A 27,572-nucleotide genomic window follows, 5' to 3' on the forward strand; every position below is an offset into this window, starting at 1 on the left:
CCACAGTGTCATCTTTCTTAAAAAAAAAATAAAAATAACCAAACTCAGATATCAAATATTTAGTTAACTTTATTGATCTTGACTTAACATTAGTAGCGGGTGAGTGGCAAATCACCTGTTCCCTTGGTCACCTCTGCTGCTGGTTGCCCCATGCAGGACAGGACACTTGGGACAACAGCCAGGAATGGCTGTTCAGCCTCCCATTGGTGCTTCTTTTTAAGCAAGGACACGTTTTGTTTCTGCTTCTCCAGCACTGCAGTTTGTCTCAAGTTACACTAACCAGCTCAAGTGCTGCCTCAGTTTCCTCCAGGAAAGGATCCTGAAGCCTGAACCCTTCCAGGGCTGGTACTTTGAAGCACAGGTAACCACAGAGCAGATGAGGTTAAGTTACAAATTGTTTTTGATACAAAAACATGAAGTATCCCCTATTAGCATAAAGAAGGCATCAACATTTTTAATAGTCTCATTATAAAATTGTACCAGCATTTTTACTGAAAACAATATGTATCTTGCATATATATAATATTTAGTTTTGGTTCTGTTCTTGATCAACAGTTGTGTGACAGTTACCAAACCCTAACTGTGGTTCGCCGAACCTCCGTACAAATCACATGCATCACAAATACATAAATAGATCTTAATGACCCAATATCAAAAATACATAATATACAAGATCCTCAGGTATACTAAAAAAGAAAAACAAACAAACAAATCAACCTGTTCATGAAAATTCACACTTAATACATCAATTCTCCCTGAAAGTAAAGGTGGCTACTCAGAGGTGGCAAAAGCAGTAGATAGGAACAGAAAAGATATTGCAGAATTCTTGTCTGATTTATTGCTAAATGTAGATTACATCAATAGTAATCTGGTTTATTATTGATCCTTCAAAGGTCAAATTGTATCAGGACTTTTGAGCACAAAGTAAAGAAAAGATACCAGTATTTATAAAAATAGCATCAATTTAAGTTAGATAAATTCTTATAAATACAAGAAAGAAATGAGTTATTCTGTAAAAAAAATAATTTAGAGCATATGTTGTTCCTGAAGCACCAGCACAATATCCTAATATTAAAGGCTTCAACTACAAAGTCTTCATATAAACATACCTACAAAATTCTTCCTCATGCTGACCATGAACACATGTCAGAAGGCATGCAGTCGCATTTCGTACTGACACATGAAATTTGCAGTCAGCTACAAAAGATCTCCTGTTTGAATCTCAAATGGCAAGAAAACAGCTTTGTGCCGGCTTCTGCTTCAGCGTTGAGCTCATTTGCACATGGAAAGCACACGCTGCAGAGATCAGAGGTAACCACAGCCATTCTAGTAACTCACTTATTTGAGGTTAAGAGGGAAGACAGTATGGCTTGAAGTTACACTACATATAGTAAATGCTACAACTGTGTAAAGAGGTAACAACAAAACCCGCCCTCTTCTGCATCTGTATTAAGTGTAAACTTTCAGAACTTTAGGAAAAATTACAAACTACAATTCTTCTGTGGTGAAGTAACCGGAGAGGATTTGACAGTTTTAAGAAACAGTTTGAAAATCTATTTAAACGTAACAGATTTATAAACTTTAACATTTTTAGTGTTTGTAGAATTATAACTTTGGTGTTCGGATCTAGTAAATCAGTATATTGCCTGTATTCAGCATCATCAAAACAGATGTTCTATAATGAAAAATATTAATTCAATTTTCAGTGGTAGACTGGTAGGATCTGACATTCCACCATGAATCACGGGAATCAGAGCACTGTCCAGTTCATTCAGATAGTTCTGCGGGAGAAGGTGACCTTCAGATCCAGCTAAGTACTCAACCTAGAAGGAAAATACATCCATGATGATATTAAAACGTCTTGTATTAACAAGACAACACAAAATTGTGGTATCTTGGTAAAAAAAAAAATAATTTCAGCTAGCATGAAGTGACAACATTCAAACACGGACAACTGGAAGGACTTTGCGGTCAATCATGACTGATTAGGCTTGCTATAGAGAAGTGTACATACTCCTGCATTTACAGGGCCCCAGATTCTGTGTCCAAGGCTGCTCCAGTCTGATGTCCAAGGATGACCTAATTATATCCTAGTATCACAATTACTATTAGATTAATTACAAAATATGCTACTGAAAATTAGATTTTTCAGGACTGTGTTTCCAGCTTCTCTCAAAAAAGGTAAGGAGGTGTAACAGAACGCCTCCAGAGGCAAGGAACTGAACTGCCTGACAGTTTTGTAGTCTTTTAAGGGGCACCCCATGCTGGACAGCCTTGCCTTCCCTCTCATCCATCCTCAGCTGAGCAAACCTGTCCTTTCCTGCTGCACAGATTTTGGTGCAAATATCCTTTACATGAGGGAGCAAAACGAGCTGAAAACCTCACACTTTGAGAAAAGCACTGGAAAATTTGCTCTTTGTTTTCTCTAAACTGACTCATCTCGGAGGCAGATGAGTGTCCGAGAGGGTTAGAACTAGGGAAGGACTGACAGTTTACAGCAAGCAACTGTTAGGGAATTTAGGCAGAATAAGGAAAGAGGACTATTCCTTTTAAGAAACACTAGTCATTAAGACAGCTTCTTCATGAAACTTCATTCTCAGTCTGGATCCAAGTAGGTCAAAAAACTAAACATATTCAGAAAGAGATCTAAGGTCTTTACATGAAAGAGATTCTAGCTGAAATGGGAGTGTCTGCAATAGAAGTTGAAAGATTACCATATCTGAGTCGACAGAAACCCTCAAGCCGATCTTACTCATCCCATTATTTTTCAAGGTTTTAAGGTGCGGGCAAAGAGCAGTACTGCAGGCAATAGCAATCTCTTTAGCAAACTGTTGAGGAACTGGACGGGATAGTTCATGGTCCTTCAGGAAATAGTATACCTGAAATTACAGAGATTTCAGGACATTCAGCAGCATGGTTTTATTACAAAGTAAAGAAAAGAGTAATTCAGCATACACATAATGCAGAAGAGAGTAAGTTATAATGCTTTTTTACTGGCAGAGTAGTATTTAGTATCTTTAATCAAAATACTTAAGTGATCATGTGAACATCTACATTATACATTTATAGAGTTATCAGTGCTAACAGACTTTGTCTTTTTCAGAGCAGAAAAATGAAAAAGTATGTAAACTTAGAAGAGCTATGAAGAACATTTTAGGTATCAGCATGGCTACACACCAAGTAAGTTAGTTTCTTTAGTAGTATCACTTAGTACAATCACATTACCACTTAACTATTCTAAAGAGTAGCAAAAAGGCTCAAGAACAACGTAATTTACTAACTTTGGTACACTTCAATATTTTTCCTTCTCTTTCAAAGTCTCTGCCTTGTGGTATCTTTTCACCCAGAGTTCCTTCCATCGATATTCCGTCGACTGGGCTTAAAATTCTATGGAAGGTAACAGCATGGTTAATAATTAAAACAAAACTTTATGATTTAGATTGAATAACTTGTAAAAAATTATGTTCAGCCATCCTTAAAGGCTATTTAAACAGCTTTACAACAAGATGTAATACAGGACTTACAGCATCTGTATTTTCATGATGCAAAAATAAATATCCTAAACAGGGAACAAGCAACACTTACTCAACAGAAACCTAACCTTAGAGGCTGAAGAAATCATCTAAGGTAAAGTCAACATTTGTTCTATCTGGTCACAGAGCCACAGACCACGACAAGGCCATGGACTGAGAAACAGCTTCAGATGAGACAAGTTTTGAGTTAGTTATGTACAATTAGAAATTTGAAGCTACATGAACAAGCATTCAAATCACATCCAATAAAGATGTCTTGCATCTCATTTTGCTTTGTTGAATGCAGCAAGCAGCCAAGGGCAGTTCCATGCATTTTCAAGTACCTCCCCCAACAAGGAAGCTTAAAGGAATTAACTGCATCCTTACACAAACTGATTAATGATTTGATAGAGGATTTAGAAAGAAAACCTGGTGGTTTACATACACTCTGTCAGCTTCCTGAACAGAGAAAACAGTACTAATTTTGGTGAACTACGAGCAAAATCGTTCTGTTAGTGACATCTAGAGGACTGCAGGTAGGTTACCATTCTACTCCCTTTCAGGTTTCAGTATCAAGTATTTTCTTTCAATAAAAATAGCACAGTTTAATTTCAAGAAATCAAAGGTGGATATTTGAAAACTGGGAACAAGAATTATCTGAGATGTTTTTCTTTGGTAAAGCATTTACCCTTTGTTAGTTTTTTCTTCATCTTCTACCCAGCAAATATCCACATATTCTTTTACGTCTCGTGTATCCATTTTGCCACAAGTTATTTTGAAGTCCTTCTTGTCTCTTAATGCCTGACACAGGCTTTCCATCATTTCTTGCGTTATTTGTACCATTAGTCCATCTAGAAGAAAACCAGTTGAAATTCCAACTTATCTACAGAAAGATTAGCACAGCTTTTTAGTAGAATCTTGGCTTAAATCCTAGTGGGACCAATCCTCTCCTGCAGCTAGTCAAATAGACTCCGTCCCCCAACTACAGCATTAAATGTTATATGCAAGAGGAAGTAATGAAAACTTTAAGTCTTAGTTCTGTTGACAAGAAAAGATCAATTCTAGACTAATCTTGGAAGGCTTTTTGCATATGTGTGTGTGTCAAATTACGTATTTTGTCAATGCAGCAATGAATATAGTCCCAGAAATAGGCAGCCATAAAGGAAAGACTTGCATTAATGCAAGAAGAATTAAAACTTAGTAGGTTTTAAAACAAGTAGGTGAACTAGCATTTATTTTTAATACAGCATTTGTTTGCAGTAGGTTTTCTAGAGCTGAAAATCCCTCAAAGTTTAGGTTACTGATGAACAAAGATATCGCACAAGACTGCTGCTTTTTTTTTTTTTTTTTTTTTTTTTTTTAAGTTCTCTTAATAAGAAATCACATAGGACAAAACTCTTACCTTCAACTATACTGGATTTAGCTAAAAATCCTGAAGATGTTTTTAAGGCTCCATTAAACACCACAAAACTTGCACCTGTAACTAGAAAAAGTAGGGACAAAGTGAGGACCACTTTATATCACCCAAATTTGTAATACTTTAGCATTTAACTTGCATTCATTTTTATAAAGCCAGGTAAAAAAAGGTACTACGATACTGACAGTGCTAAGACAAATCCCTTACTGACATGATTATATGAAACAGCTCTCTAAATAGAGAAGACTCTTTTTCTAATCAGACCTTGTTAAAAAAGACCAGCTTTGTTAACTTATTTGGTGAGTGCATACAGTATCCTTTTAAGATACTGCTGGCAAGCTAACACAGGCAAGACAGAGCTCTGCACACAAAGAACAGACAGATGAATAAACAGTGGTGTGGTAGTGGTGGTTTTTTTTAAAGGGGAGTTAAAAAATAAAATTAAAACCAACATGCCACTCAACTTTTGAATGGAACTTATTTACAGAAGATATTTCTGAAGTTTAGATCATTTTCAGTGTTACTAAAAGCAACAGAAAGAAATGATGATATAAGTGAATTTCTATGCCACAAACCTTTGAATACATTTGTTTGTTAAGACACAGTGCTTCAGACAGAAATACACTAAATAGCAATGCTCAATGAAGGACAGAACAACATTTCAGGTTGACACTGGAGAGGGTAAGAATACAGCCCTGTCAAGCTCTAACTCCCCCCAACTTATGGGCCTGTTGAAAAGCATGACCCATCAATAGCCCAGACACAGATGCAATACTGCAGTACAGCTGCATTACTTTCAGAACTCAAAAGGTACCTCTGCTCTCTTATCTCTACAGGTGGTTGTAGCAGTTTGCTGGGTGTTGTATAAGAGGTACTCACTGTTATTGTGTTTCCATACACACAGTTATTGAGACTATTTGAGTACTATGTAAACATTTTGCCCAATTCACACTAAATTAAGACTTTGAAATATGTAAAGTATCTTGTATCTGAAAACGCAGATTATATTAAAAAAATCCGGAAACAAAGAGGAAAAAAGTGTTAATCTCTATTTAATGCTTTGTAAAAGGTAGCCAAGTGATCATACAAACCTGCAACATTTTTTTTTGCATTTAAATTACCTTGCTGGTTGAACACTCAACTTTATGTATTCCCAGAAAACTGTTGAGACATTTTCCTTGCAGCCTAAAAGTGAACTTGCATTTCTGCTCTAGAAATGTGATTTTTCTCCAAAAACCAAACTAGACAGCTTACCTTTCCTAGGGTGTCCAGTAGCACTGATTGCTTGTGTGTCATAAAGACCATGCTTATTCTGCACACACACAAAGTGAGAATCTGCTTCAGTATTAAAACTTGCTCCAATACTAATTACGTGCTCATTGGAAGAGTTTATCACCTTCATTACCTGTCAATGCAAAATTTGTCACTAAACTGGCAAATCTCATTATGCAGTACTCATTTTAAATACAAGACCTTAGAAAAATCCAGCTCTCAAACCAAATTCCAGTAGTTATTAATTTGGTCTATACCAAAGAGTTTGAACAACACTGTTTACCACTACTAGGTGGAAGAACATGAAGCATGATCAAAAATACTGCTTCAGTAGAGAGGGATTAATAAATCTGAGTATCTCTGGACAACGCGAAATATCAGAGTTATAGAGGTTTTGTTTGTCTTAAGGCTAAAATATGCATTAAGCCTCATGAAGTCCCCTATCACTTTTTTTTTGTTAAATCTTAAGTAAATAAACTGTAAAAACTAAACTGGCAAGAAAGATTTTTTCAAGTTTTAAGCAAAACACGACTAATAGGAATTGTATAAGAAATAAACTTGGACAATACATGCTAAAAGACTTCGAAGAAACAGCTTTTTTTCCAGAATTTAGCAATTTTCCTGAAGCTCGGTTTTCATTCATCATTGTCCACCTTCCAACATATCTAAGAAGAAGGAAATGCACGTTTGGAGAATTTCATGCCCTCCCTCCATCACATGCTTATGCCAGTTTGAATTTCAAATAGCAAAGTTGCTATTGAGTTGCCATCGAGTTGCTATCATGTGGAAAATCCACTTGCAGAACTGCCTGGAAACTGATTACAGAATAAAAACATTACAGCCTCTGGAAAACAAACAACTCAAACAACACCACCACAAAAACAAAGGGAGGAGAGGGTGGTTCTTGAAGAGTTCATGTTAAAGATGTAACTGGTATTACACAAAAAATAAAGATTAAAGCAGTTTGGATTAGGAAGCTAATCAAGATGGTTTTACTCACCTCATTATACTTCCTTAAGGGTATTTTAATACAGCTCCTACCCATTTCCACATGAACAAATAGGTTGTCTATGGTAGGCAAAGTATACTGGTAATTTCTAAGGTCCTGTAACAGAAAAAGTTATGTTAGCAGACAAGTATAGTTTTCTTACCTTTTATAACAAATACGACCTAAACAAAGTACTTTACATACATCTCTAAGACTTCTAAAGACAGGGACGCTAAAGACCTAGTGATAACTTTCTTCCTATTGTGATGTATGTTAACAGTACCTTACCAAATATATAAACAAATTTATAGCACTGACAAGGTACCTCTATTTACCAGTGGGTTATTTAGGCTATGGCTACTTCATGCAGATCTTAGTGCTTTAGGCAACAAAATACTTCAACGCCCTCTCTCTCCGGTAGAAACACAAACCACAGAAGCTACCATCTACATTAGTTTTCAGCCTCACACCCTGGCCCCTACAGCTCTAACTTCCTGAGTTATAAACTGAATGCCGTTTCTTATACCTTTCTCTAACTCTGATGGAGTTACCATCCACCATTTCAGCTACTTCTGCAAAATTTTCCTTTTCTGTTTTATTACAGAAGAACAACATTAGGTGTAAAATGCTCTCATTCCCCTTTATTAATTCAGTTGAAGAAAGGTTAGAGAAGGCTTTTATCACCAGCCGAGCCACATAATCAGTATCTTCCTCAATCAGCACAACTCTATAGCAAGAATCACAGAATCATTTAAGTGGGAAAAGACCTTTAAGATCAAGACCAATCATTAACCTGGCACTGCCAAGTCCACCATTAAACCATGTACCTAAGAGCCACATCTACATGTCTCTACATTAAAGTTTAGATTAAAACTCCTGCTGCACCAGGAGAGGTAATCCTGCCAAGGAGCACACATTCCCACTGCCGCTACAAACACAGCTACAATGGAGAATCAGAGTAACTCTAATCCAGTTGAAAGTAAACTACACAGAAGCCCCCTTCATCAGCAGCACAACATTAAGATACCTTCAAGTCTTAAGATGCAATTCCACATTGGTATTGGCACTTCACTTGTCAGGTAGTGAGCTGGCTCATGGAATTAAAATGCAAGATTCCTCCATCAGGAAAAAAAACCCACTACTTTTCATATGGTGCAGCTCCTCTGATTGATTCCTTATGTAATGACATGCCACATAACAGTGGCAAAAAGGAAAGAGGAGCCAAAGACTGCAGTTTCATTTCAGCTGTAACAGTCTCTAGACCCTTAGGACAAGATGTAGTGATCACCTAAATAATACGTGCAATTATCTCCACAACCAGTACTTTTTATCACAGCATTAAGTAAATGGTCTAAGTATTAAAAGAAGGTTACTAGTCAGGAATAGAGGTTTTCTGAAGTTTAAATAAAATTGAGTAATGGAGAAAAAACCCTCAGGGAGGAACTGACGTGACTTCCAGACTTGACTGTGATGACTTTGCCAAACCTAACATTCTTCACATAAACAGTCAGACTGGTTAATTGTGGTAAGGTTATGTTTGTGTGACAAAGTAATTACTGTTACAGTTGGACCACAGCATCTGCCTATCAACTCTTCAGATTGAAAAAATGTTGAATTTAAGACTAGAACTGCACCACACTAATGCTTGGAAGCCAAAAATGCAACTGAACGATTCCTACCAGTTTCAGTGTAACTTAACATTTTTCTCATTCTTTTAAAGCCATTTATTACTACCAGAACTGAAGCATAATAATATAACATGAAAGACAGCTTTCCTAACTCACAAATATTCCTTGGTAAGAAAGCTTTGAGTCAAGTACAAAGAACAAAAACATTAGCCCTTTGCCTAAAAGAACTCTGCTTTCAAGAATCAGGGCTTTGAGGATATTTTTACATAATCTGAGGTACAACAGAAAGGGAAGAGAATAAAACATCTACTCACAACAAGCAGATTCATAATTGTGTGTCCTATCTCTCCAAAGAGTGGCTTCCGGTGCCTGAAACTTACAACAGGAGTTGGATACACTAGAGTGGAGAAAGCAAAAAAGAGTCACATTTACATGTGGACAACTGTTAGACTTGCTAACCCAAGTATTTGTTTTTATTGTCAGTTATAACTTAGGTTTCTTAATCTCAGTATCTGACCAGCCAAAGGACCTAGAGACCCTGTCTGATTCTCTGTCAGACTGTCCTTCAGTCCACTGTGTGGTTTCCCCACCCCTGGTTAAATCCTACTGCAATGTCATTGCATGGAGTCACTCTCCTAGTAGCAGTAATTTTGTGGCAGAGACTTGCTGCTGCTTTCTGTGCTTTGCCAGCTGTGTTTTGTGCAGTAGGTCTGGATGGAAACATCCTGGGTTCAGTCTCTGGGTCACCAGCAGTGGGAGAGGTTGCAAGGCTCAGTAGTTGCTTGAATAAGAATACCATGCAGGTTACATCTGCTGCTATGTTAATGCTGTCATACAAAGTGGAGTACCACTTACTATTGGTAAAAAGAGAGCAAATGAGGATGTTTGTACATGCTTTAAAGTCCCATGGCTGCAATTTGAAACATACACAGATGGAAATTAGGGAAGGTAATGAGATGTAGGAGGCCACAATGCAAAGCAGCTTGAAAGCAAAACATGTAGCATAGCAAAGTCAGGATTCTGAGGTGAAAGACAGAAAATTGGTAAGGAAAAACAAAAAATGTAGTTCAGTAAGAGAAAGAAGAATGACAAAGAAGCTACAACCCTTGTCAACACACAAACACAGAAGCCCAGCCAGTAGAAATCTGCCCCTGACTCGAGAAATCCATACACAGGCCAGTGATACATATTTATGGACCTGCAGCTTCTGGAATGGTAGGGCTTATAAAAAAATGCATTCAGGTCAGGAAAATTGTATGATGCGTTTTTGAGATTCATTCCACTTCAGCAACTGCTGCATCTGATCTAAACTCCTGCTCTCTAAATCATAAGCAGCAGTGCAACAGGAAACAAACCAGCACCTGTACTGCTAAATTAAATGCCTGTGTTATTCTAGGAAGTACAGAAGCAACCCAAGAAGGCATTTAGGGCAGTATCTACTTTCGGTTTTGCTCAAGTAAGCTTTATCTGTTCTTCAAGGCAATGGGAACCTGTGTAAACACTCTCCTTTGGTGAACCTGGAGCAGAGTGAATGTAAATCTCATTGAGAGAGCAGAAGATGCTCACATCAGTCTGCAACAGGCTGTGGAAAGCTCCCACATGGATGCTGTGTTACTGCACCACGCTCTGGTGGAGCACGCTCTCCATCCACCTCACTTTGAAAGAATGCTTCCTGCATGTTTACAAGCCTAGAGATTTCTAACATATTAGTAAGTTATCCTTGTAAGTAATGAATGCCTTTTATCCAGGAAGCAGTAATATTTTGCCAATATACTGTTATTTAATTAAAAAAACAATTTGCCAAGAGTTGTAAATATGGCTTGAACTTCCCATCAATCCTTCTCTTATGACAAGAGTTAGATACTTTGATATTTCTGTCAGTTTTGGTTTCTTAGATTTCTCACCAGCTAAGTAAAAAAAAACACCACACAAAAAACCCAAAATGAAACACCAAACCAAAAAAAAAACCAAAACCCAAAAGAGTGTAGTGGTACAACGTAAATTCCCAAGTGTCTCACAGTTGGCTTCCCATTTATGAAGCCACAGTCTTACACAAATATAACATAAAATACTGCAAAGATGACTTTAAATATTTTGCTTGTCTAAAAAAACTTGTATGTTCCCAAGGGAATCTTACATTTATACAGCTATTTAAAGCATTAAAACTTACCCCCATATTCTGCTCCCAATCTCAACATTAAACGGATTGGAAAAACTTTTGCCCAGGGTACTTCCAGCTTATGGATAAGAATGCCACAAAGAAGAGGCTTATCTGGTAGAGTTTGATGATCAAATTTCTGAAAAGTTGGTGAAACAAACAGGAATCCTCCATGCTCTTCGTTGCCAAGAAAGTTTTCAGTAAAAGTAATGTTTCCCATGTTTTTTATTAACCTTCCTGTAGAAAGAGTGACAGAGTCTTTGCACAGTTGGAGAAATAATACATTAGTGTCAAGACAACTACTCTGACCAGTGGTCTCCTACAGACTCGTAAACCATACGGTGCATATGCATCTTCCTGAAAGTCTGACAGACAGCTAAACCCACAGACTAAGTGCTCTCTACTTATTAACTAAATTAACTTGAATATGAAACTAGGTTTTTCCAAACAAATAGCAAAACCCCAATGTATACAATGTTCTGGCTCACACCAGTTGATGAACTTCACTTAACCAGACCTCAAGTATTTATATACAAAGGAGTATTATACTTCTACAAATCAAGTTTCAGATGAGTCCTAACCCATGGACTCAAGGGCTTAAACCCTTAATCTCCAACACAATATGACTGAACAACAAAAAAACCCTGCAAACAGAATGTTTATAGAAGTATATGAAACAAAGAAACCTAAATTCTTTCCTTCCTGTTGTTTATTTAGAACCCAAGGCTAACACTGCAAGCTTTTTCAACAGAATCATTAGATACCTACAAAAAATATCTATCAACTTCCAGCTTTAAAGATCAGCAGGAACGTATTATAAAGTAAAAAGCTAGACATAAAATTACATACCTTTCATGGCATCCTTATAGATGTCAATAAATAATTTGAATATTTCACTAGGAAAAATCTCTTCATCTGGCAAACACTGCAACAGAATGATAATTTCCTCCTGACCCAGTCCATGTAGTCCATTTGTTGAGAAGTACCAGCACTTTTCTGAAGAATCTTTAATTAAAAGAAAGATACCACAGTAATATTGTTTTACAGTCAGAAACAGAAAGCTGGATTTAATGGAAAAATAAAATGTGCACCACTTACAAGTTATTAGCTTGACGTTCACAAGCAAGTTTGCATTTAGGATAAAAGTTAATGGATTAGGACCTTCCTCCTCAAGAAGCAAGGTGACCTGTTGGCAAGATGGATGTTCTTCCACTACAGGATCTAAAAAAATTAACATCTGATTTAGTTCAACAAGTCAGTCAACTACCTAAAAAAGACTTACAGATCACAGCACAGGAAAGACTGTCCCATCCTCCTGTCATAACAGGGTAGTAATTATTCTTAAACTTATAATAGCTACAGATCAACCAATGAATAGTTTACTCTAAGATTCAAGGAACATATAAAAAATAAAGCATTACCTTGTAATAAAGGTGCAAACAGGCTACCATTCATTTTCATTTACTTATTACTGACAAATTGTGTATGCTGTCTCCTCATCTGCATACTGGGACCATTAGTTACCATCAGTGAGCACAGTCACTACTATAATGCATTTAAGTGGTGAAGTATTCTTTTCATAACATACTGCTATTTTTAATAATGCATGTTCAATTATCTTGTTAATAATGTATGCTCAATTCTCCAACAATCCAACATGCAGCAAAAAAATGAGAGACTAGAATTGTATTGAAAGACAAAATATATATACACAAGCTCATATTAAGAAATCTTGCATCAGGTGATTCAGTATTACAAAATTTCTCAAGTTTTACCTTTTCCTTTTCCACCCACTGCAAGCAGAAGCGGTGGCAGTTTATCACTATCAGGAACAAGGCTGATCTCTTTAGGAACACAGTTTTCAACACCACATAGTGCTCTGTAACTTGAAGGACTAACAGGCATATCACTTGTAGTCAGATTAGTTGAACTGGAACTAGTCTTCTCAGCTTCTGCAGTAGAACACCCTTCAGTTTCTAGAGTTACAGGTTTATAACCATGTACCACCTCACTCGGGCCTGGAATGGCCTGTTGTGCATCATCTGAAGAAACAGGACATAATTCCTCCTTTCTTGTAACAACATCAATTTCTTCTTTGGGTTTTGAATTTACATCAGTTAATGTGTCATATTCCTCTGGGTTTGCAGTCTATGAAGAAGGAAAAAAAAACACTAACAATACTACACTTCTGTCTCACAATGAGCTAAAAATTGTTAGCATTCTAGAAGCTAGAAGAAAGAAATAAATCTATCATAAATACTGATAAGAAAGCCAACAAATCTCTCCTGGATCTTCCTTTTCTCCCCAACCCCATCTTTAGAAGTTACATTAGTCCCTATTTTAGGCTAAGATGCATCATTTATTTATTTGTTTGGTAACACAAAATTTGTATCAGAGCATTACAGATGTTTTAGCATAAAACAGTGAGATGTTAACACAATTAACAATAAACTGCAAGTGTATTTCTACCCTAAGTACTAATAGCTGAGTCTAGTGTTTTACAGTCTGATTCATTTCAGTTTGGAGTCACATCTATGCTGCCTCCCCAGCAAAACAGATGTGACAAGCAATGAGCATAGACACAGTAGGATGTGAGCTGTTACTAGAGAAAAAAAAAGAGGCATACTATCATTTTTTCAGTGTTAGATTTGCATCCTATCTCAATAGGGACAACTCTGGATTAAAACAAGGGAAAAAAAAACAACTAAGAACTCTGTTTTCCCTGTAACAGTTTTCCTGGTATGCCATCAGCTTCCAGCAAATCCTCTGCTTATAGAGTATATGTGTCAAAAAAAACCCAAACCAAACCAAAAACCCCAAAAGGAATATCCCACAAACACAAAAAGAAGACTAAATTGCCCTCTAATTGACCTTCTCCTCACAGATTTGCTTGCTGGTGTTTCGTATCACTTTATGCTTTTGACCCTCATAGCATCCCATGGCAGCACAGTCAGGATTATGCGTGACCTGGCAAAGTACATCCTTTGCTTTAGAGATGCAGTACAATGGTTTTGTTTGAGCTTCTGAAGCTGCATACAAGAACCATACCTAATTGTCTCCTGTCCATGCTGCTTTTCATTTTAGATGCTGCTCATCTTTTTCAAGTGAAAATATCCTAGTCTTTCCCCAAAATGGAAGACGGGCTGTGCCTTTTGATTACTGCATGTACCTTTTGAGTCTTTCCTAGTTCAAATGAAGTCACATTTACTGTTACCCATTCTTGCCGAATTAAGGCTCCGTATACAAATATTAATAAAATGACCTGGTCTGGTTGTTAGCTTTTCCAATTTAAGAACTCTTAAATGCTGTTAGAATCATAGAAGTTATGTTATCACTTGAGACAATGCTTCAGAACTATGTTTTATTTTAAAAAGGCTCCAGCTTAGGAATCTCTTCAAATCTTTTCACAGCAAACTTACTCTGTCTTTGGACTTTTCTTGTCATGTGCAACTAGTTCAACACCATGAGCATGATCTATTACAAAAAGCCAATCCCCCTCTCAGTTCAACATTAGAAGCAATATGTAAATTTTTCTGCACCCTATAATGTAATATTCTAATGCAAGGGTGTCAAACTAATTTTCACCAGGGGCCACATCAGCCTCACGATTGTCTTCAAAGCGCCAAATGTAATTTTAGGACTGTGTAAACATATACATGTTACTACTCCTACATTTAGGTATTACATTTGACCCTTTAAGAGCAACCATGAGGCTGATGTGGCCTCCGGTGAAAGTGAGTTGGACATTCCTGCTCTAAGGCATTAAGCAACTTCTGCTTAGTCTAATCCAACAAGGAAATGATAGCAAATCACTTGAAAACAAGAAAAAAATCCACAAACTTATGCTATAAGCATGTTGTTAATGACTATGGCTGAGGTTACCTTCATAGAAGCAGTTAATCAAAGGCTGTGTAGAAAAAAAAACCTCATTCTGGAAAATTTTCCACCATACCATTTTTAAGGTTCACATACACCCCAAAACAAATGCAGTTTCCTTTCAAGTATGGTCTACAGAATACTTCAATCCAAGGACTTCACAGCCACACTCAAAAAGATAATAAAATATTGGCTCAGATTTCAAAGGCTGCGAAGCAAAAGTTGTATTACTATATATAAGGGCCCCACCAATAGCAAAAGTATTTCAAGAGGTAATTCATGCACCTACACACACTTCTCAATTCATACCATATGCATCTCTGGCAAGTCAGGGTTTACTGGGCTTAAGTCCTGTGACGACCTCTTTGCTCCAGAAGAAAGTTTTGTTGTATCGGCAACTTCCCCATTTGGCAAAATACCATCTGCAAACCAAACTCTCCTCTGTTCTTTGGAGCACAGTCCTAGGATAGGTTAAGAAAACACTGACTTCATATTATTGTACTGTTCTCATACCTGAAAGGGATAAAAATTAAGTCCTTTTTCCCCCCCAAATATGTAGAGAATCTGTTTACTGGAACCAAGCCCAGACAGACAGTTTGACATCAGCCAGTCTGCAGTCAGGCAAATATATGCAAAAAAATCTCATGCTTGCAGATGAAGCTGCCATGCTATAGTTAAACCTATCAACACTGATATAAGGAAGATGACTTCCTCAATCATGCCTCTGTACTAAGGTCAAATGAAGCACGTATCACAACTAAAAGATAACATACACTCTAAGAATGTTAGCTTATCACTTTGTTTAAAAGTTCGTTTTCACTGAGGGAGGTCAAAAGTTTAAAAAAAGTGGAACAAGGACAATGCTTCGCCACTTATAATTAGTATTTACACAGAGAATGAACCCCTGATGCTTCCCAGCAACTCTTCTCTAAACTTTTCCCTTTTGGCTTTTATTGTAATACTGGTAGCAGCAACACAAGTCGGAGATCTCCTGAGCTACATAAAAATGATGAAAGTAATATCTGCACAAAAGACTATGACATAAACAGCAAGGATAGTGACAAAAACAACATCCACATTTCATAAATGGAGCTTTAAAACAGACTTGGTCAGGCTTATATATGGCATCAAAACTGGGAGCTAAAAGTAACTTTCCAGAGTCCCAGTTTACAGAGTTTCAATTTCCCACAAAAATATCAGTATACCAAGTATGTGTCCATGATGCAATAAATAACGCTTTCCAAAGAGATCATGAAATTGTTAGATAAATTATACTACATTTAGCATACCTTCAATACCAGGTTGTTTAAGTACTGAGATAGGTAACAGTGCAGAAGGTGAAGGAGAGCTAGCACTACCAGACACCTGGGCTTCCTCCGAAGGTGGAACAGCAGAAGACTGCTCAGAGGAGGTACTGGAACTGGGGACATGACCAGTTGGACTCATCATTCTTTCAAATGCCTGTGCTAAAAAAAACATGGTTAGTTTTTAATATTTCACAATTGATCCAATTTCACTTGCAGTACAGTAATATGGGTGGGTTTTTTTGCAAGATCAGGGCACAACTGTTATTTATAAAAAATTAACAATCAAGTTACTGTACAGAAGAAAATTTAGATTTAGATTTCTTGATCTTCCTACCAGTACATTTGTCTAATTCATACCAAACAGAGAAAGAGACCTCCTCCTGTATCTTGCTACTGTTGCAATGACTACATTGAAGCACGCAATTCCTGTGCAAATACATGTATCACATTTATCCAGTCGAATTCCATTCAGGTGGCCTATTAAAAATCTGTTATGTTTTCAACTTGTTACTTAAATATGAATAATCATGACCTCAACTTTTTCTCCCAATGTTTCTGTAAGCATCCATGCTTATTTTTCAGCTAAGAAAAGGTCATCTTATGATTCAACTACTGTAGCACTGTTAAGTGACTTGTAAAAATATCACAACAGAAAGGTACACAACATGAGCAAATAACATGTGAGAGTAAGCAGGGGTATGGCCTTCAAACACAGAGAAGGCCACTGTGGAAGGAGGATCACTTTTGTTAGACTCCTGCCACAGATGAACCGATAACATAACTTTATATTTGTTTACTCCTATGGAGTACAAACTTTTTTTTTTTTTTAAATAAAAAATAACCAGCTTGCTACTCAAAGTTTAAAATAAGAACTGAAATCCAGCTAAGAGGTACAATTATTCTCTTCCTCCCTCCATGCATAAATAGGAAAACATACACCAGTTGAAGTAGTGAAGCTCCCCAAAACCAAAAAGGTTAGAGAGATACTAGCTGTATCATTCTTTAATGATTACTACAATTACTCAAGAAACACATTTTTACCTTTATTAATATCATCATAACAGCCAGTACAGACTCTTGCTTCCTTCTCCATGTACTGTAGTTTGCACTTTCGTTTGCAGCAGCCACCACAAAAAACCTGAACCAAAAGAAGACTGAATTAAATATTAGAGAAAATCCCAGTATTTCCTGAATTAAGGTCCTGTTATTATGTACTAATTTTACTAAACCAGATCGCATTATATAATGCATGCATACACATTTTTGGAAGCAGGGAAGGAGAAAAGGACCTTCAGCATATGTATCTTGCAGTACATTTCTGTCTGGGGAGAAGGCAAAGTACTAGACTAAAAAGGTTTTTATTAAAAAGGTTTTTACTGCATCTAGCTCTGAGATCCCCAGCAAAGACACAGATCTGTTAAAGCAGGCCCAGAGAAGGGCTCTTGCCAATACTCTCTCAGACTACAATGAAACCAAGCAGCACCTAAAATTTCTTGCTGTGAGTGGATCTCATCACATAAGGCCAGATGCTCACAAAATGGCTAAAACTGGATTTTTTTGTTGTTGTTAAAAACATTATAACTAGAAGCAGTTGGTATACAATCGTATAGCAATTAGAAAAGTTTTCCAAGAAATACACTCATTTGATTAGCCTGTATTTTAATTCCTCACGACAACAAACAAACAAAACACAAACAAAACCAAACCCATATTATTTATACAATAAAGAAGAGCAGCAATGAGGAGGCCACAAACCATAATAATAATTTTATCTAGAGTGATGAAAAGAATTCCAGGTTGCATCACCTACTCCCAAATTCACTCCTACAACAGTTCTATACTAAACAACGACAGAAACAAGGACTGAGCCCCAGAATTGGGTCAGACTCGCTCTACTGGTTTAGTATTATCTCTGAAGATAACTGCTGCAGTCTCACATTAGGATTCAGGTAATTGTAGGTCTTTTAATCAAGAGCTCACTGCTTCCCAAGCTATTTACTAATGTGGCTTCAGAAACTATGTTGGCTTAGCAGGCTCCCCAACTCCATCAGAAAGAATAAGCATAGTTGCCATCATGTTACTAGCTCTCTCAGCAAAGCATTTTAAAAGCCTGAAGACTGCTTTGAAAGAACAGAATATGCTTTTCTACTCCAACAGGATAGATATATTTTTAAGGAGGGATGTGGAAAAAAAAAGTGCATATCTTCAGCCTGGACTACACCTGCACAATCTCAGTCCAAGAGTTATATCTCTAGTAAAGCTGTTTTCTGCAAGAGTTCTGAAAAATGTCTGCTGCTTTTCTCACTTTTACCTTATGTTATTTCAAGGATGATTTGCAGGCTTTCAGAGTCACAGCCTTTTCAGCTATATGCAAACTCTAGAGTCAGTATTAGCCTTTACAAAAGGTATCTTTTGAAACCTTGGTCTGAAAAAGCTTACTGCCACTGAATGGAGTTAAGTAAGTGGAAAAAAAAAGTGGAAAAAGACCCACCAAAGTCTTCTGCTATTCCTAATTATCTCCAAGAGAACAAGGTAGATTAAGTGGAAAAAATAAACAAACAGTAGTGACGGAGGAAAAAAAGTTATTACAAGTGACCTCCTTGAAGCAGAAACAGTCACTGTAAAACCAGTAATACCTGAGCGGTGCAATATGAGCTCAGAAAAGAAACCATTCCAAGTGCTCCTGCATTAGTGTCACATGCAATTCACCTCACCTGAAAATGCACATGCTCAGTAAAGATCTGAAGAATGTGACTGGTGAAGATTAATTGCTAATCCACCTTAGGGCTTTGAATGCTGAGCAGTACAATCCTTTGCAACTGGTATTCTCCTCTCACGCTTGGTGCAACTGGGACCCACAACAGAGGAGGGAGCTTCATCCTAACGCGCAGCAGACAAGAGGTGAATACAAACTAGAGGGACAAGTAATGTAACAGGCGAAAGGAGATGAAGACAAGGCTGCTGATCAAAGAAATTGGTTATGGTTGAGCTGGGAAGAGGAAGGGTACCGCATCAGACAAACATCTAAACAAAGAAACTGCAAAGTTGCTTGACATCACAAATGCTGCAGACAGGAACGAGAGCAGGGACCACTAACTTCACATTTTCCTCCAGCACAGAAGCCAGAATTGAAAAATGCTGCCATTTTCATTGATAAAATAAGCTGAAAACTACGCAATTGTCTTCCATAATACTCCACAGAGGACAACTGAATTCCTACCAGTTTCTCCTATGTCTAAGTGGTTGAAAACACAACCCACAACATGTTTGCAAGGAATGGATCTTATTCTTTTAAAGACAAAAAAAGTTACTAAAAAAAGACAAAGTCTTAAAGGCAGAAACTTAAGCTGCTGCACAATCAAAAAAGCTATGACAGTCATAACTGCACAGCGCTCCAGTATACCTAAAGTTTAGATAATCTATACTGCCCTCATCCTCCCAATGAACATGAGTTGTGATGCTCCCTCTAATTACTCTGTTTTTCTGGCAAATCCCCTCTGTTAACACAAAAGATCAGCAACACTAACAGCCAATGGTTGTAAACAGGCCTGTGTAGTGAAGGCTGCTTCTATCCCCATCCCTAGACAAGGCACAACAAACTTCACAGCGAGCGTAAACAGGAACTTGAACTCAGTCTTATGACAAAACGAAACCCACTCTGAAGAACTGTGTTGTAAATTGTTACAAAACTTCCAAAAGGATATTCTGACAAGTGATTAAGTTCAATGACTTCTACATTGTCATAATGAGTTCTTAATTTTCTTGGCACCCACAACTAGACCTACATTTTAGTTCACACTTAGAACAGTTGAAGTAAACAGGTACTATTTTTTGAACATACAGTGCTAGAAGAGGCATCCTGCAAAAAAGTTACAAAGACTCTCCAGATGTTTCTCAACACTGGGGATGCAAAAAGTTCTTAAGTACTGGCATTAGTCTTTGTTAGATCTCATCCGTAAAGCTTACAGAGGAACACTGAAAAATAAGTTCATAAGTACTGTTACTATTTCTATTCATGCACCAGTACAAGTGTAAGCCATGGCAGCTCACAAGGGAATGCTGGATTGAGAATAAGCTTTGACAATGAAGACAACCATGGGGCTATAGAAAGTTCTACAGACTACTTGCTCAGTTGGTGAGTGCCATTCACCCCACAAAAGCAGCAAAGTTTTCCTCTGAGATGACTCCCCTGGAAAATTATATATCTAAACACACAAGGGACAGATTTAGGTCATCAATCCTTTGCATTGCTACTGCTATTACAGCTCCTGAAAGAACTCAATCCTTTCAGGTTCACAGACTCTGTTTTACAGCTAGTATAATCACTTACCTGAATTCCAATAATGATCATCATCTCATTTTTGTTAAGCTCAAATACTTAAGCTTAACTTAAAAAACAAGTAAAAAGCTGATTCACTATGACTACTACAAAGTAGTCCACTGTTTCATCATCTTTGTTCCATGCAAAACATACTAGTATAGCCGGTAATGGAAGACAAAATAAGAACATTCTCTGTACTTCCTTTTATTATTTTCACCAAAAAAATAATGTTTCTTAATTAATCAGCCTTTTCCAACAGTCTTTAAGCTTCTATGAAGGAAAAATACAACTACTTTTTAAATAAAATATTTAGAGCCTAGAAATATTCTGTCAATATTCCTTCCCTTCTGTATTTTGATTATCCCTAAACTATAATTCACTTGCTTTCAGTAACACAGGACCCTTCTCCAATAACTTACCTTTCCGCATGCACGACAGTGGTGTCGTCTTTTCGTAAACGTGAACTTGACTTGGCAGTTCATGCAGTTGGGTGCCTCTGAGTCAGGAACCCACAACGGTTGTTTCCGTGAAAGTGCTGCAGATACTTTAAGTGATTCCAAATTTTCAGATGTTTGATTTCCTCCAGCTTCTGAGCTGCTATCCCCAGAGTGTGCAGGGTCAGAATCTTTATCAACATTTATGCTAGTGCCTGAGATGGGAGCTTCAGGAGTAGCAGAACTGGCTTCCTCATTTTCTCTCTCAAGTACATCTGTTTTATTCAGTTGTCTCTGACCAACAGCTCCTTGGGAACGGCCAAGCAGCTGCTTTGGCCTTGCACCTTCAGTACAAACATTAGAAGCTAGTGTTTCACTACCGCTCTCAGTCATGTCCTGAATACGACATACATTCTCTTTTGTTGTAGATTCCAACTCACTGGCAGTAAGAGTTACTTTAATATTACTATTAATGCTTGTTATCTCCACCAGTTTTTCTCGCATGTGTTCTTCACTGACATCTGTGGAACCCAGGTTGTTCACATTTGTTAAATTCCCTTCATTTGCATGAGCTTCCATTAAGTTACTGTCATTGTCTGATGACTTCAACACGTTGGACTGGTGACTTTGTCCATATAAGAAAGCATCCAGCTCAGCATCACTTATTAGAGTATCACTGTTAATAACATCGTCCTCAACAGTAAAGTCAGCCATAACTGGGCTCATACTTTCATCGTAATGAGAGTCTAGACCAACACCATATGGCTCAGCTTCATATTCTAGAAAAGCAGAAGAAAACGCCTGGATTTGCTGAGAATCACTGTCATCAATTACATTCTCAGCACCGTATTTCTCTTCATCTGTCCTTTTTTCCACTACATTTTTGTTGATTTCTATATATCCTTCCTGTTCATGCAAGTCAGTGCTTTCACAGGATTCCCTATCAGAGAGATCAGTTTTAGGCTTTTCAGCATGAACAGTCAAAATATCACTAATAACCTCCGCCATTTCATTTTGAGGTAGAGGATTAACATTTTCTTCTGTTACAACTAATGAACCACACATAGATGCAGGAAGTGGAAGACATGACAGCGAGGTCTGGACATCCTCAGCTGAAATACATGAAATCGAAACACTGTCTAGTATTTCATTGCTATTAAATTCTTCACTGTCTACTTTCTCTTCAGTAATTTTCTCTTCTAACTCTACTTCAGCTCCTGCTTGACGTGAAGAGTCTGGTAAAACACCATTTCCAGGTAATGTTGCATGACTTTTGTGCAACTGAGACTGCTTTGGCAGATCTGAAGGCATGGATTCAATGTTACTCTCATCTTCTGAGTTTACCCTTCCTATGATATTTTTTCCATATGTCTCTTCAGTTACTGCAGAGCTTGCTCCTTCATCTTGTGCTTCACAAGGCAATTTATTATATGCTTTCTGATCTTTGGGACTGTATGCATTTGAATTCTGCAATGTTACAGGGACAAATGGAGCATTAAGGCAAGCAGTTTGTTCAATCTGATCAAATTCTTCACTGCACTTTATAGATTCTGTCCTGTGTTGATCACCACATGGATCCAAGATCTTTGCTCTAGCATAACCGTCTGATTTTAAAGCTAAACTACTAAGCTCCTCTGTTTTAAGAGGTACTGCATCTTGTAGCATTGAGTCCCCATCACTCTGTTCAGTACTTGAAACACCACTGCAACCAGCTGATGAAACACACATCTGGAAGTCATCTGGCTGCAACTTTTGAGTGTTTTCATGAGTAGCCACTGAATGGATTAAGTTACCTGTGTCATTAACAAGATCACACACAGGTATACTACACCTTCCCAGGTTCAAAGCCTGAATTTCATTTAAGGAACCGCTGTCTACAGTGGACAAAAGATCTGGTCCAGAAATACTCTTCTCATTTTGTGGTGAAAAACTCAGAAGTGTTTCACTTGTTCCAGTGTGGCCAGCTAGAGAGATTTCTTCTGATGAAGTATAACTGTCAGCATCCTCTTGCAGTTTTGCTGTTGGGTATATATGTTGTAAGCAATCCAGAACTGAAGAAAGTGCATGGTGTTCTGAGTCATACGGATTTTGAGGTGTCCTACAGCATTCGTATTCATCTGTTTTAAGCAAAAAGAGATCAAAAGCTAAGTTTACAAAACTCCTCTCTTTCCACAGTGCACTTCCTCTATATCACATTAATTCATCAATTTAAGCTTTTATTTAGCATATAGTATTTTCAGATTCCACAGTGTCATTTGACCAGTATTATTATGCTGGAGAAGAAGGCATGCAGGAACTAACCTGTATTCTGTTCGAATTCATCAAGCAGTTTGTCCAAGTCACAGACTGCAGCTTTGAAGTAACTGTCCATTCTACTTACAGTTCTAGTGAAGCTTTAGCCTCTTTAAACCTAAAAAAAACAAACAACCAAAACCCAGCATTTCATTCACAGAATTTTGCTGTTTACAAAGCTGAACTTTCATTATCAGAAGACAACTCCTATGAAGCATTTTCTTCTTTCTCCATGTAAACAAAACATAACTACAAACAGGGCTGCAGACTGTCAGCTTCTATGTACTCTGAATACAGCCTAGAGCAGGGGTGTCAAATTCATTTTCACCAGGGGCCACATCAGTCTCATGGTTACCAGATGTAATTTTAGGACTGTATAAATGTAAGAGCTAATTAGGGCTGTTATTTCCTTAAGACATTTGACTGCCTGCTGTATGAGTAAACTACAAGGTCTGACTCCAAGAGAAATGCTAGGGTGCTCACTTACCACTTCTTCAGCCAGAAATACACCAAAGATGACATATTACTGGATAGACATGGGTCAAATTCTGAACATTTTACACTGTTACAGGTCACCAATTCTCATGACACCATCAGTCCTTATGTACCCCTCACTTCCTTAAGCAGCAGCTAATCTCACTGAAAGAACAGAACACACCGATCACAAGGGTTTTCAAGCACATGGGTTGGCAAAGATCCATTTTTTTTTTTCCAGTTAACATTCAACTCTTCAACTTGTCATTTTTCTTTTAACGTCAACACAGAATAATACTTTTTGTTGGTATATTACAAAAAAACCCCACACTACCAGTACTTGCCACTTTCCTAGGTAAACATTTAGTATGTTTCTAAACAAGCTCACCGTAAGTCTTTCAAAGCTTTTACTTGTGCCCTAATTTCAAGGCCAGCATTCTTTATTACCTTACTCAGGTTTTTTAGTGGAAAACTAGTAACACTCAACTGCTACCCCAGGCAGTGGTCACCATGGTGAACCCAGAAAGCCAGAACCTACAACAGTTGGCATGAACAGCACTGAAGTGAGCTATTCTATGGCAATCTTGGTAAGGATTCTGAACAGCTAATATTTAGGCCACAGGGACACCTGGTCAAATGACCTTCTTGACCTTCTAAGGCCTCCAAGAGGCAAGCTAAAATGTAACAAAAGAAAATAGTGAAAGTTTGCTTATGTTATTTGCCCAGTTAGACAAGGCTTGATCTCTGGCCAACTCATAGTATTGCACTTGGAATTGCATAAAAATAGCATCTTAAGAAATAGAGGCAACAATTTTACTATATAAATTGTCACCTAGGGCAAGCAAATACTCTGATCTGGATAACTGCAACGACTGCAAGTGTGTTGGTGAATTTAAAAAACACTTAATGGGCCACTTCTTTCATACCCTTTATAAATTGCTTCTAATACAATAGGCACACATTCCAGAGTTCAAAACCAACATTCAACTAGTGACTTCTCAGCACACTCTTATTTAAAGGCAAAGCTAAAACAAGTGTTTTGGGATAGTGTATGGTCAAGAAACAGGATGGATTGTTATTTTTTTTTTTTTTCAAATACAGTCTCTCCAAATGCTGGTAGTTAGTAGTTTTCTGTTATGATAACCTGTAAAATAAAATGGATATGTTAATTATTATCAGCTAATCAGCTTAATGTCTGACAAACTGCCTTTTGATGTTTGAGAGAATGCCTGAAAAACACTCTCTGTAGTGTTAATATAGACAGGCATTACCAGATCTCCAGCTCATCACAGCTAATTGCCACTGCAGAATCCTGGCCTGCTTTTATAAGAAGCAATCTAGAACAATGCAAGATCAGGTTTAGTGATAATCACACACACAGGTCTTCACTCCAGAAAGCTGACCATAGTAGCCATCTTGATTTTAGGTTACCAGAGAAGTCTTTTTGCTCCCTGGAAAGTTACATTATTTCAACTCCATCATTGTGTTTAATCATCATATTTAGTCTGAACAGAAAGCTATATTGAAGCCTTTATTCTCCACAGGGTTTAAGTAATTTTTTCCAGCTTACTACCCAGCAACTACAATAACTAGGACAAAGCCTCTGATAGAAACACAACCATTAAGAATGATCTAATTTCACAGACCCATAGAAATGAAGGGCTGCATTTAGCATAGTACGCTGCTTCTTCCACCTTAAGAGCCTATGTATTTAACTACCAGCCTTTTCCTTCTTGCCCCGCTCCAATATCTGTATGCCACACACCTACCCATAGGTTTGATTCCCTACAGACAAAAAAAATGTAAGGATACAACTGCATACAGAGTTCATCAGCAATCAACTTAACAGGGAAGTACATTACAACTGAGCAAATGCTTTGTTAAAAACTTAAATGACATAAAACAAATACTAAACCGATTCTTGCTGAGCAAGACAACATACTATCCAACCCAAAACCAGCAGCAGCTGCTGCCACAGCACATTTTACTAGCTGAATCAGGGGTTGAAGATAGAAGTTACAGAAGTTTTCAGACACATAAGGAAAAGCCTACATGGCATACTGCAAAAAAACTAAACCGTCTTGCTTAAAGAGCAAAACTCTGTTAGTTCACCACAATTTCTTGAGAAGAATAAAACTATCAACATCATTATGATGTTACCACTAACAAGAATCGGACAACTCTACCCCGACATCATCCTCAGCTCCTGAATATTTTCTTTCGTTCATAAACAGTAATTTGTTGTTAGTTTTTTTTAACAGAAAATGGTATCATTCACACAACACAAAAAATTGTCTGTCAACAATTACTGACTTTCAGCTGTGCTCCAACACATCAGTGGTACCATCAGCAGCCAGGACCACAGCTGAAGAATCCACTTGCCCAACTGAACAAACACATCTCTCACATACTGCCCACAGTGCCACCGTCATTAGTTGTATCAGCAATTATTACTCAGCATTTGAAAATGAGTCATGAGAATATGATTATTACATCAGGTCTGAAAGACCTCTCCTCAATGGAAACCAGCGTTCGCTCAATATTATAATCTTCTGATTTACATTACTAATAGCCAGTCATTTATATCAAACAACCTCAGCAATGTAGCACTAGACATCAACAGCATCTAGTACCAGTAGCCAAGTGGATCCTTTTCTGTGCTCTATGCCTTTCTGCAGAGTGTACTAATAACTAGTCATGTGCCATTATAGCTTGTATTTAAATGCAAAGAACGTTTCCCAGTTTGTCCAGAAGCACGTTTTAAAACATTTAATGCCTGTATGGTGTAAACATGTCCATTATACAGTGTACCCTATATAAAAATAAATGGAACAAAAGTAAGCAAAAACACCACTAATACCTCTAAACCTCCAGAGGCAATTAATCCACCTAAGCAACTTAATAAGCAGTAGACAGCATGAATCGCTGTAAGAGAAATGCACAGCTGCTACAGTGTGCAAGCAGCAACTGTATGCTAAAAAACCACAAGGGTTTGTTTTTGTTTCATTATTGGCTTCCATTCCAAAGAGTACATTTGCTGATAGAATCATTTGGGTTGGAATAAACCCTCAGGACCATGGAGTCCGACCATAACCCAACTCCGGCACTAAACCATGTCCCTAACAGCCTCGTCTAAACACCTTTTAAACCCCTCCAGGGATGGCGACTCCAGCATTGCCCTGCGCAGCCTGTTCCAACGTCTGACAACCCTCACTATGACGAATTTTTTCCTAATATCCTAATTTTCCTAATATCTGATGCTACTGTAACTGTAAAAACCTTACAGCACCAAGTTTCTCTGACTAACAACGGCCTTTATCGGTTCTGAAGTACACAAGCCCTTCCCCAGGCCTGGAACACACTTCAGTGCTCAATGCCCGCTTCGGACACTTTCCTCAACCAGATACTCATCTGCACCGGACCGGGTAAGACAAAGGTGTTTTGCACCAACCCCGCCGCGGGGGCAGGAGGCGCTGGGGCCGGTGACAGCCGTCTCTGAGGAAACCCGTTTCGTGCTCCTGGCCCACAGCGGCTCCCGCCCCTCCAGCCGGGAGCCTCGGGAGGCGCCGGCACACAGTAGCGCCGCGCGGAGACCCGCCACCGCCACCGGGCCGCGCGTCCCGCCAGCCCCGTACCCACATCCTCACCCGCGGGGCTGCCGGGACCCGGAGAAGGCCGCGCTCCTGCTGCGGGGCGGGCAGCGGCGCCCCCGCCGGCGCTTCACCTCAGCGGCCAGCGCTTCACTTCCCCTCAGCGGCCGCGCCTTGTTTGTGCGCCCGGCCGCCGCTCGGCGCCTGCGCGGCCCCGCCCACTCCAGCCTCCCGCGCCTGGGCTGAGGCAGCGCCCTGCCGGGGGGGCGGAGCCTGCCGCGTGATTGACGCGGCCCCTCCACG

General features: G+C 38.3%; 1 protein-coding gene across 6 annotated transcripts; it reads right to left on the minus strand.

Annotated features, from left to right (window-relative positions):
* Positions 1-27,421, minus strand: ZFYVE16 (zinc finger FYVE-type containing 16). Of its 6 annotated transcripts, none has more exons than XM_080362684.1 (19): positions 27,327-27,400; positions 23,693-23,844; positions 23,215-23,323; positions 20,899-23,030; positions 17,200-17,296; positions 16,141-16,317; positions 15,161-15,312; positions 12,751-13,123; positions 12,074-12,196; positions 11,825-11,980; positions 10,988-11,212; positions 9,132-9,214; positions 7,202-7,306; positions 6,184-6,241; positions 4,915-4,995; positions 4,201-4,363; positions 3,282-3,387; positions 2,715-2,879; positions 1-1,823 (listed from the first exon to the last, which is right to left on the minus strand). In XM_080362684.1, the coding sequence occupies exons 3-19, from the start codon at positions 23,282-23,284 to the stop codon at positions 1,662-1,664; spliced, it is 4,428 nt and encodes a 1,475-aa protein (XP_080218810.1). In that variant the 5' UTR covers positions 23,285-23,323; positions 23,693-23,844; positions 27,327-27,400; the 3' UTR covers positions 1-1,661. The 6 variants fall into 6 exon arrangements, with proteins under 6 accessions (XP_080218810.1, XP_080218809.1, XP_080218806.1 ...); XM_080362683.1 differs by having other exon boundaries at positions 2,715-2,861; positions 6,184-6,334; XM_080362680.1 differs by having other exon boundaries at positions 6,184-6,334.
* Between the last annotated feature and the right edge of the window lie 151 nt (positions 27,422-27,572).

Source organism: Nesoenas mayeri (assembly GCF_963082525.1).
Source record: "Nesoenas mayeri genome assembly, chromosome: Z".
Taxonomy (NCBI): domain Eukaryota; kingdom Metazoa; phylum Chordata; class Aves; order Columbiformes; family Columbidae; genus Nesoenas; species Nesoenas mayeri.

Coding starts and splice junctions, on each gene's coding strand:
- ZFYVE16 (XM_080362682.1), bottom strand. CDS start 23,284: ATGGACAGTTACTTCAAAGCTGCAGTCTGTGACTTGGACAAACTGCTT. Junction 15,313..16,140: donor TAAACAACCTGGTATTGAAG/GTATGCTAAATG, acceptor AACCTATCCTAG/GACTGTGCTCCAAAGAACAG. Junction 6,335..7,201: donor CCTTAAGGAAGTATAATGAG/GTGAGTAAAACC, acceptor TTGCATTGACAG/GTAATGAAGGTGATAAACTC.